Genomic DNA, 12,401 nt, shown 5'->3' with positions numbered 1-12,401 from the left:
AAATTGGTTTTTTTTCATTAATCTTGAGTTATTTTAATTTGTTTTGGATTTTATCAAGTTTTATTACTATTACGATTTTTTTTTTGTTCAAATTCATTTAGTTTATTTTATTTGGTTTAATATAATACAATTTTAGTTTAGATTAGATTTAATTGCCTTTAATTTTTAATTTACTGTTATTTTCTCTTACTTTTACTCACTATCACTCAAAGTAACTGAATTATCTATTATTTTGTTTGGTTAAGAATATTTTATCCATTTTGTAATTAATTTTAGATTTTTTTGCTTTTCTTATTTTTGACAAAAAAATCCTGTTAACTTTATTACAATAAAAACTCTGTATATTAATTGAACGTCTTCAATAATTCGTTTACCTTTTTGGAATATCACTGCTTGCTGTCAGCAAATATCAGCAAAGTAATTTAAATTTCACCAAGTTGAACATTTTCACATAAAACTGCACAGCAATATAGTACCCAGTAACGCTGTCTATATTTCACTTTATCTTCAAACAAAGTAATACTATTTTCACAACAAGTATAACACTTATTCAAAAGAGTCGTGAAATATTTTTTTTATACAAAATTTCGTATTTGCGACCGCTATTTATTTAATTTTTTTAATATTTGCATTAAATTTGAAACATCAACAATTTCCGTAATATGTGCTGAAAAAGTTTTTGTTTCCAAATATATACACACACTTCATAAAATATCTTTATTTGTAAAAATTTTATCAAAATATATAATTTTCCACTTAATAGATTTAAACGTGCATAGTTTGCAATAACTTTCGTTTTTATTTTCCGAGTTACTTAAACGCACGAAATGCTCATCAGTTTATATACACTTAATTTTTTTAAGCACAAAAACTTAGTTTCAACACTTTTTAATCACAAAATTTTTTTTTAAAAATATACTATGTTTCGCCAAAAAAATTGTATAATGTTTATAAAAACTTGTATTCTTCGTACAGCGCAATGCAAATTTCACATGCGCAAAGCCAATAAACACTCTTAGTAAAATTTTCATAAAAAATATGTTTATATATAAACTATTTAAAACACTTCTTCCGAACAAACTGTTTCAACATGCAAAGAAAATTACATTTTTCAGTCTAGAAAATTTTTCCTGCACTGTTGCACTAACAAATTTTAAGTCACATTAAGTTTTATTCATACAAGTGTCTGTATGTTTGCGTAAAGGCACTTTAATTCACATATCTAGCAAAATAATATTTGAGGCACTCTAAGTTACAGATATGTTTGTATGTATGCACGCCTGATGCTTTGCTTTGCTGCAGCAGCATTCATTACAAGTCACTCGCACTACTCGACGAGACGAGAAAACTTAAAATGTTTCCAAATCGTCCGATAAACGCGTCCACGACCGTCGCTAGTTGGAATTCGATTGCCACAACACCGAGTGACATAAACTGCAGCAACCAACTATAGCCCAAAAGCGATAGCAGCAGCAACACTAATAGCAGCAGCAGCAGCAGCAGCTGCAGCTACAGCTATGAGAGCAGCAGTCGCCGAGCGGCAGCGAGTGGCCCGGCCAGCCAGCAGCGAAGTCACCGGCAGGAGAGTCGGCAGTCGGCAACGAGCAGCAAGCAGCAAGCGCCGGCATCTCATGCCACAAACGTGCACATAGCGCTTGACCAGAGAACTTCTCTGGCTTGACCAGAGAACTTAAAACAATGAGAAGGTGCAGGTTCGACAGCGAACAATTTGTAGGAATTTATCAAGGAGTTCACCACATATGCACGAGAAACAAATAACATTTCTCGCTTTTATAACAGCGGTGAATCTGTAAACATACGCTCTCTTAACATAACCAAACGGCGAATATTGAAGAGAATACAATATGTATGCCAAACTGGGAATATTGATATGCCATTTGAAATATATTCCCTTTTATTGAACTATTATTTATTATTTTTTAAATTATTTTATGTTATATATCAAAATACTTTTAAATTATTACTAATAAAGTATTTTGATATATTTCTTAAAATAATTCATTAATTGTACTTGACACCATTATGGAGTCATAAAAGTACAGAATTGTGTTTTGCCGTTGGTATTTCACATTCATGCTTCAATTTTTCTTTTCAAATGCATGTGTAAACATATGTAACAGGACATACATATATTATGTCGTTTACACATTTGTATGTATTTTTATGTAGATATGTACACTCATTACTTCATGTGAAATCTCCGTTGACACATTTTTTGCTTTTATGTCAAAGAGTCAATCTGTCGAAGAACTGACGCGACGACAAAGCGTCACAACATTGTGTTGTTGGTAGAAAATCCGAGATGTGCCATACCCACTCTTACAAACATACATCGCATATGGGCAAGTGCAAAGTCAATGTGTGTACAAAAAATTCAAACGTACTTACGTAAATTCTTTGACAAATACAGTCAATCCCGGTTAAGTGCCAAAACCAAAGATGAAGATTTTTTGTGCTTTGTAGTACATAAGCGATTGTGGTACTTAAGCGAGTGGTACCAAAAAAAATTATTTCTTTGTATTTAAAAAAAATTACCGTTTTCTTTAAAAAATTAAGAAAAAAAAGTGAGATGCAGCAAGACACCGGCAGATAAGAGGAATTGGAGGAGTGATACATAACCGGGGTTTACTGTATACATAAATCAGAGGAATATTGAATATTTTCTCTAAAAAGTTTCTTGAATTGTAAATCGACAAATTTACTATGTTGTCACTTTTATTCTAAAATATTTTAATACTCATATTTGAGGGGTTGTCACTTTTCCCTTCTAGAGGGAATATCAGAAATTTGTTCAATTTATGATTTTTAGCTTTTGCCATCGTCGCGAAAAGACGCTTGTAGGCAAACGCATGCTCGGGGAGATGTGTAAGGCGTTTGCTTTTATGAATGAAACGACTTAGCTTATTGCTTGTGCGCCAGCGTTCATGAATGAAAATGTTGTTGGTGTGTGATTTACTACAAATTTAGGATTTGTCAATTTGGCTGCCATATTGATTTCTGGTGCTGATGCTATTTGAGACAATTTTTGTATTTTTCTTATTGGCTGACGTACTTACATTTGTACGCTTAAATGTATGTAGATTTGTGTATGCTTTACTTATTTTGCGCGGTCATATGCATATTTGTACATACATACTTACATATAGAGCAGTGCGCTCACATGTATTTATTGATAATTGATAATATATTATTATATTATATAATATAACATATTGATGTACATAAATAAATTATTAATTCTGTAAATATTGAAATTAGAAAATTATGAAAATAGTAAAATATCATTTTTTGCATAATCTTTCGCATTTTATCAATGTAGCATTTGTGCAAAATAATAATAATTTATCAATTTTTCATCATAAAAATCGTTTATGTCGCAAAAAATAATCATGCATATGTGAAGTGGCATTTGTATTTCTTGTTTTCTCATTCATTTCATTTCATTTTTCTCTTTATATTGGTAGATACGTATTTTGTCAGAGAACGTTGTTAACATTCTCATTTCTGTTAAATAACAGCAAAACTGTACATAAAGTGGTGAACTCCTTGATCTCAAATTTTCAGCCAACCAATCGAGCATCATACAAAATTCAATTTGCACCTTCTCATTGTTTTAAGTTCTCTGGCTTGACTTGTTCCACTACTGTGCGTGTGTGTGTGAGTTTGGGTACAAACGGCAACGGAACAGTGTAGCTCAGACCAGAGAACTTAAAACAATGAGAAGGTGCAGGTTCGACAGCGAACAATTTGTAGGAATTTATCAAGGAGTTCACCACATATGCACGAGAAACAAATAACATTTCTCGCTTTTATAACAGCGGTGAATCTGTAAACATACGCTCTCTTAACATAACCAAACGGCGAATATTGAAGAGAATACAATATGTATGCCAAACTGGGAATATTGATATGCCATTTGAAATATATTCCCTTTTATTGAACTATTATTTATTATTTTTTAAATTATTTTATGTTATATATCAAAATACTTTTAAATTATTACTAATAAAGTATTTTGATATATTTCTTAAAATAATTCATTAATTGTACTTGACACCATTATGGAGTCATAAAAGTACAGAATTGTGTTTTGCCGTTGGTATTTCACATTCATGCTTCAATTTTTCTTTTCAAATGCATGTGTAAACATATGTAACAGGACATACATATATTATGTCGTTTACACATTTGTATGTATTTTTATGTAGATATGTACACTCATTACTTCATGTGAAATCTCCGTTGACACATTTTTTGCTTTTATGTCAAAGAGTCAATCTGTCGAAGAACTGACGCGACGACAAAGCGTCACAACATTGTGTTGTTGGTAGAAAATCCGAGATGTGCCATACCCACTCTTACAAACATACATCGCATATGGGCAAGTGCAAAGTCAATGTGTGTACAAAAAATTCAAACGTACTTACGTAAATTCTTTGACAAATACAGTCAATCCCGGTTAAGTGCCAAAACCAAAGATGAAGATTTTTTGTGCTTTGTAGTACATAAGCGATTGTGGTACTTAAGCGAGTGGTACCAAAAAAAATTATTTCTTTGTATTTAAAAAAAATTACCGTTTTCTTTAAAAAATTAAGAAAAAAAAGTGAGATGCAGCAAGACACCGGCAGATAAGAGGAATTGGAGGAGTGATACATAACCGGGGTTTACTGTATACATAAATCAGAGGAATATTGAATATTTTCTCTAAAAAGTTTCTTGAATTGTAAATCGACAAATTTACTATGTTGTCACTTTTATTCTAAAATATTTTAATACTCATATTTGAGGGGTTGTCACTTTTCCCTTCTAGAGGGAATATCAGAAATTTGTTCAATTTATGATTTTTAGCTTTTGCCATCGTCGCGAAAAGACGCTTGTAGGCAAACGCATGCTCGGGGAGATGTGTAAGGCGTTTGCTTTTATGAATGAAACGACTTAGCTTATTGCTTGTGCGCCAGCGTTCATGAATGAAAATGTTGTTGGTGTGTGATTTACTACAAATTTAGGATTTGTCAATTTGGCTGCCATATTGATTTCTGGTGCTGATGCTATTTGAGACAATTGTTGTTTTTGTACAACAATGTTTGTATTTTTCTTATTGGCTGACGTACTTACATTTGTACGCTTAAATGTATGTAGATTTGTGTATGCATTACTTATTTTGCGCGGTCATATGCATATTTGTACATACATACTTACATATAGAGCAGTGCGCTCACATGTATTTATTGATAATTGATAATATATTATTATATTATATAATATAACATATTGATGTACATAAATAAATTATTAATTCTGTAAATATTGAAATTAGAAAATTATGAAAATAGTAAAATATCATTTTTTGCATAATCTTTCGCATTTTATCAATGTAGCATTTGTGCAAAATAATAATAATTTATCAATTTTTCATCATAAAAATCGTTTATGTCGCAAAAAATAATCATGCATATGTGAAGTGGCATTTGTATTTCTTGTTTTCTCATTCATTTCATTTCATTTTTCTCTTTATATTGGTAGATACGTATTTTGTCAGAGAACGTTGTTAACATTCTCATTTCTGTTAAATAACAGCAAAACTGTACATAAAGTGGTGAACTCCTTGATCTCAAATTTTCAGCCAACCAATCGAGCATCATACAAAATTCAATTTGCACCTTCTCATTGTTTTAAGTTCTCTGGTTAAAGTACTTTTTAATTATGTTGTGGTGGTTGTGTATTGTATTATTATTTTCACTTAAAGCCGCTTGCGATATGATTATTAAAGAGTATTAAGGAGCAAAGTGAGTTGAGCAAGTATTCGTTGTGATTGGTGATTTGTGATAAACTTCTGACATGATGTTGCAACGTCGATATGGCATGTTGCATATAACCAGAGAACTTAAAACAATGAGAAGGTGCAAATTGAATTTTGTATGATGCTCGATTGGTTGGCTGAAAATTTGAGATCAAGGAGTTCACCACTTTCTGTATAGTTTTGCTGTTATTTAACAGAAATGAGAATTTTTAACAACGTTCTCTGATAAAATACGTATCTACCAATATAAAGAGAAAAATGAAATGAAATGAATGAGAAAACAAGAAATACAAATGCCACTTCACATATGCATGATTATTTTTTGCGACATAAACGATTTTTATGATGAAAAATTGATAAATTATTATTATTTTGCACAAATGCTACATTGATAAAATGCGAAAGATTATGCAAAAAATGATATTTTACTATTTTCATAATTTTCTAATTTCAATTTTTACAGAATTAATAATTTATGTATCTACATCAATATGTTATATTATATAATATAATAATATATTATCAATTATCAATAAATACATGTGAGCGCACTGCTCTATATGTAAGTATGTATGTACAAATATGCATATGACCGCGCAAAATAAGTAATGCATACACAAATCTACATACATTTAAGCGTACAAATGTAAGTACGTCAGCCAATAAGAAAAATACAAACATTGTTGTACAAAAACAACAATTGTCTCAAATAGCATCAGCACCAGAAATCAATATGGCAGCCAAATTGACAAATCCTAAATTTGTAGTAAATCACACACCAACAACATTTTCATTCATGAACGCTGGCGCACAAGCAATAAGCTAAGTCGTTTCATTCATAAAAGCAAACGCCTTACACATCTCCCCGAGCATGCGTTTGCCTACAAGCGTCTTTTCGCGACGATGGCAAAAGCTAAAAATCATAAATTGAACAAATTTCTGATATTCCCTCTAGAAGGGAAAAGTGACAACCCCTCAAATATGAGTATTAAAATATTTTAGAATAAAAGTGACAACATAGTAAATTTGTCGATTTACAATTCAAGAAACTTTTTAGAGAAAATATTCAATATTCCTCTGATTTATGTATACAGTAAACCCCGGTTAAGTATCACTCCTCCAATTCCTCTTATCTGCCGGTGTCTTGCTGCATCTCACTTTTTTTTCTTAATTTTTTAAAGAAAACGGTAATTTTTTTTAAATACATAGAAATAATTTTTTTTGGTACCACTCGCTTAAGTACCACAATCGCTTATGTACTACAAAGCACAAAAAATCTGCATCTTTGGTTTTGGCACTTAACCGGGATTGACTGTATTTGTCAAAGAATTTACGTAAGTACGTTTGAATTTTTTGTACACACATTGACTTTGCACTTGCCCATATGCGATGTATGTTTGTAAGAGTGTGTATGGCACATCTCGGATTTTCTACCAACAACACAATGTTGTGACGCTTTGTCGTCGCGTCAGTTCTTCGACAGATTGACTCTTTGACATAAAAGCAAAAAATGTGTCAACGGAGATTTCACATGAAGTAATACGTGTACATATCTATATAAAAATACATACAAATGTGTAAACGACATAATATATGTATGTCCTGTTACATATGTTTACACATGCATTTGAAAAGAAAAATTGAAGCATGAATGTGAAATACCAACGGCAAAACACAATTCTGTACTTTTATGACTCCATAATGGTGTCAAGTACAATTAATGAATTATTTTAAGAAATATATCAAAATACTTTATTAGTAATAATTTAAAAGTATTTTGATATATAACATAAAATAATTTAAAAAATAATAAATAATAGTTCAATAAAAGGGAATATATTTCAAATGGCATATCAATATTCCCAGTTTGGCATACATATTGTATTCTCTTCAATATTCGCCGTTTGGTTATGTTAAGAGAGCGTATGTTTACAGATTCACCGCTGTTATAAAAGCGAGAAATGTTATTTGTTTCTCGTGCATATGTGGTGAACTCCTTGATAAATTCCTACAAATTGTTCGCTGTCGAACCTGCACCTTCTCATTGTTTTAAGTTCTCTGCTCAGACATGGTATTTATTTTATTTCAGAGAGAAGGTATATTTTTGATGTAAAAAGTTACTTAATTTTAGCTTAGATCTGACGGTTTTTAAATATATGTAAAAGGTGTATGTGTCTTTTGAACAAATAATAAAATAATAACAATAGTATAATTCTAAATTTCACCGCTACGGCAACCCTACTTCACTTTAGTTTATTTACATTCCAAGCTGCAGCCACATATGCATATGTACTTACACACGAGTACATCTCTCACATAAATCAGAGCGTTTCCGTTGAGCGACTTGCGCTCAATATTTGCTCACTGTTAACGGTTGCTGTTAGGCTTAACATTTGTTTTCATTTTTTCGACCAGTTGCTTGCCATGCAGCATTGTTGTTGTTGTAGTTGCTGTTAACAGACTGAGTAGTCGGAATTAATGAATGGTGCGGTCAAATAATTATGGGCATGGCGCGTTAACTTCGGTAGAAGTTGTGTGTATATGAGTGTATTTATAGTATATAGTTATATATGTAGCGTTCGGTTCGAGTTATCGTAGTTGTCTACTTGTTAATGATTGTTAATCATATCATTTAGCATTAAAGCGTGCAAATTGATGGGCAAAGATTGAGAGAATTTATGAATGAAAAGAAAAACCTATATACCTATACCATATTTATACATATGTATACAAATGTATTTACATAAAAGATTTAGAAATTAATTCAAACATTTTAATTTTATTTACGCTTTGGGTCAAATTCTTCTGTTACGAAATTAAGGTTTTTATCCGAAATTCTGAAAAAGATTTTCCTGAGGCCGCCAGTTTCGACCAGGACACTAAATTATCTATTTATAAAACTAATTTTTGTCCTCCAATTGATTTTAGATGAGTTGCCAAGGATTACTGATGGTAACCACCAGCAGCTGCGGCTGGAACCGGATCAACACAAAGAGTTATTAATTTTGAATTTTTTTTTTTACCAAATTTCTGTCAAGTCAGGTCGAAACATAATTTATGAAGCTTCGTTTTCACTTTTATAAAATAAAATTATTTATTGGAAAAATTATTAAAAATTCTAGTTTTTTCGTGACTCTGACAACACCTAACCCCTTAATTGATAACATTATTACCACATTAATGTATTTTAGAGAATATTTTCATACACAAATTCTTAAAAGCTTTCACTTTTGGTCTCGCTCGAATTAAGCACTTCCTTACTTTATTAATATAGTTTTTCTCATTTATATATGTTCTACAAAATTTTCTTACTTCTCTTTGGTTTAACTAGCGTTATCACAATTTTTATAATGACTCGAGCTTTTACTCTAACTTAATGTTCAGTAATTTCTAAAATCTTCGTGCTGAAAACCAAATTATACAATATCAATTTAATATACAACTTTTCGAGTATATTACTGTCTATGAGATTCCTACACATACCAATTACTGTCTATTTTGGCCAGATTACCCAATCACAACAGCTGTTATGTCAATTATTTAACATTAGTGTTGCGCTTATGTCAAGAATCCCCAAACACATATCGAGTAGATTACTCACCACACCGACGGCATGCCGTTGCCGCAGCTCAGCAGCAATTTCGGCAAATTTGCATAGGAATTCCATTTCGAACGACTGCAAGCAGCCGAGATAGGAACAGACGAGTAAATCGCGGGCTTGCCGAATTAGAATCGAGCGTGTACACGCCTTATAGACAGGATAAATGGCGGCGAGGTGTTTGTCAATCAGCGCAGCGGTGCCCGAGTCCTACAACAACAGCGGATAACGGAAAGAAAGCAAAGAAAAATTATTAAGAAAAGCAGACTTGTGGTAATGAACAGACAATTGTGTGGAAAATTTATATAATATATTTTTTAGAAAAGTGTTGGAAGTGCAACAAAAGGTTCGTAAGTGCAATGCACGGTCAGTTGGGCCAGGTAAATGGTGGTATTGCTTACCATATGTATAGCGCAAGCCAATTGTTCTTCCTTGACAAGTGGCGGACAGCTGCTGCTGATATTCATGAGCGACTGTTGTTGCTGTGTTTGTTGTTGTAGCAATTTTCCTCTACCGCCATCAGCGGCAACGGTTGAGCACTTTAGCTTGCCAGTTTGCAGGCTGCCACTTTGTATTTGTTGTTGTTGTTGGCATTTTTGTTGCATCTGTCTTGTCTCTTGTTCGACAGTTAAATCAGCCGAGTCATCAACTTGGACTTCAACTTCAGTGGCCACCAAAGTGAGGGCGTCGCGCTTATGCTTGGCAGAGGTCAACAGTGTCGGATGTTGTTGTTGTTGTTGGTCAGCACTGACATTTGAACTACCGCTGTCCGTCAACACTGACGGTGACGGCGAACTAAAGTCAATATCATCGTAAGCCAACACCGATTGTTCGCTTGTTAAGTGCGCTTCTTCGTCTAGCCCCAACGACGCCTCCTCTCCCGCCGTGCGCTCTTCCTCCATGACCATCGCAATTGGTGAAAATAGCGTGTGCGCTACTGCGCCGCCCTGTCGCTCGGTTGTGGCAATTAATGTAGTGGTATACGCCTTATTCTCAACTTCCTCATACGCCCCCTCTGCCTCCTTTTCTTCATCCTTTTTTTCTTCGAGAGCGGAGAATTGCTGGGTGCTTGGGCTGCGCGCTGTACTCGACACCACAACGCCAAATTCTTGGCACTTTTCATCTTGCACATACGTTTTGCTGACGGTTGTTGTTGTTGCTGCTGTAGAATTCGTTGTATTTGCGACCGCCTGTTGATGCTGACCCGTCAGCCGATCCTTGCACCGCTTCAAGTATGTACGCACGCGCGATTTCCTGCGCTGCATTGGTTTCTCTGTTGTCGCCACTGTTGTTGTTGTAACTGAATTAATATTCAAATCGATATCGACTTGGCAACACTGTTCGTTGTCATTGACCAAACAGCAGCAACTTTCCCGTTGTTTTTCTGCCAACTCCACATCGGGGTCACCATCCTCCTCCCCGGAATACCAAACCTCCTCGGCGTCGTCTTCCTCTTGCGCAATTGGTGCAGTGGCAGCCGTACTTCGTACCCCGACCATTGTGTTGGCCTCGCTTGCAGTTGTTGCCGCATTTGCCGCATTGCCACAGTTCCAGCTGTTTATGCCGGCTTCATGGCTCTCATCAGTTGTGTTGGTGCGGCTCTTAGTGGCCTCCGTTACAGTTGGTCTTTCTATAACTGCTGCTGTTGTTGTTGCTGTAATCGCTTTTGTGTCATTCACCGGCATAACCAGCACCTCCGCCAAGTGTTCTTCGGCGTTGACGTTGTTGCAATTGTGTTTGCAATTATTTGTGCTGTTTGTTGTTGTTAATATTGCAACACTATGCTGTTCACCCTCAGGTGGCCTACTTGTACTATTGCCACTTATATTGCCACTTTGACCGTTATTTTGATTGTTGCTTGTGCTGTTGGCGTTGTTGTTGCTGGGCTGTGGACTCGCCTGATGCGTCAAAAAGAGAAAAGATAAAAAGGAAGACTTAGTAAAAGGTGAGTGTGATTATATATTGTGTACATCTGTTTATAATTGGTTGTTGATATTGTTGTTGTTGTATATCAGCAATTATATCAAAGTTTTGTGGTTCATACTGTTGCTAGGCAAACACAAATTCATTCACAATTATTTAAGTGATAAAGAAATTCAATAAAAATTTGCATTCTGATGATAAAAATATCGACAAATCCGTTTTTAAAATAAGTTCGGCAGTTTGGATCCCAAAAGTACTCAGAACTTGATTCACAAACGGTTCGACTTTATTCTACCCTAACAAGTGTCGACGCAGAGAGGTCAAGGGAAGAGAAAAATAGTATTCACAATATTTCACAGGATCAAAGATCAATGAGAATTCAGACCTTGAAAACACCTAAAGTACAAGTAGTAGTATTTGTATGAAAAATATATATTGTTTGAATCACGAAATCGCCCGGTTTCTATTAAAAACTGTCTTTTTCTAATCCATAGAACGTTAATATTGATACCATAAGGGCAATCCTATGACCAAATATACCGGTCTTCATAATGCCACTGTGCGCCTCTTTATGAATTCTAAAGTCAGCTTCCTGTCAAACTGGAATGCTCTATTAAAGAAATATATACCTCGTGTCATATACTTGTATATCATGAGAAGAATAACCACCACAAACTCTCAAATATAAACTTTCGTCTTCACTTCGAAAATTGGTATTTGTTTTGTTAAAATGAATTAGTATCAAATTTTTTACAGGGACCCCCCGAAAATAGCGTCAGACTGGAAATAACATCTAGTTAAATATCTAATCCATAAATACTCGGTTCTCTAAAAAGTGTCCGTTTTTCGTTTCAAATATGATTTAATTAATGATTTGCAAACATTTTTGATAAGGAGGAAGACATTTTTATTTTATTTTATGATATTTTGTACAATAACGCACTGTGTACATAGCCTAGTGTATGTTACTCATACGCCCGCAGGTCTTCAGGATTACAAACTTTCCCTCCTTCGTGCATCTAATAATGTTAGTTAAAACATAAGAGAAGTTTGAGAATA

The 12,401-nt window shown here is 33.8% G+C and overlaps 1 protein-coding gene across 1 annotated transcript in view; it reads right to left on the bottom strand.

The window, feature by feature from the left end:
• LOC138857903 (pneumococcal serine-rich repeat protein-like) overlaps window positions 1-12,401 on the bottom strand; it is a 182,427-nt gene that overhangs the window by 125,585 nt on the left and 44,441 nt on the right. The window contains 2 exon segments of the mRNA XM_070111968.1: window positions 9,423-9,629; window positions 9,821-11,317. Of these exon segments, the coding sequence (XP_069968069.1) occupies window positions 9,423-9,629; window positions 9,821-11,317 (1,704 nt within the window).

This window comes from Bactrocera oleae, chromosome 6 (assembly GCF_042242935.1).
Source record: "Bactrocera oleae isolate idBacOlea1 chromosome 6, idBacOlea1, whole genome shotgun sequence".
Taxonomy (NCBI): Eukaryota; Metazoa; Arthropoda; class Insecta; order Diptera; family Tephritidae; genus Bactrocera; species Bactrocera oleae.
This window is presented reverse-complemented; position numbering and strand designations above follow the sequence as displayed.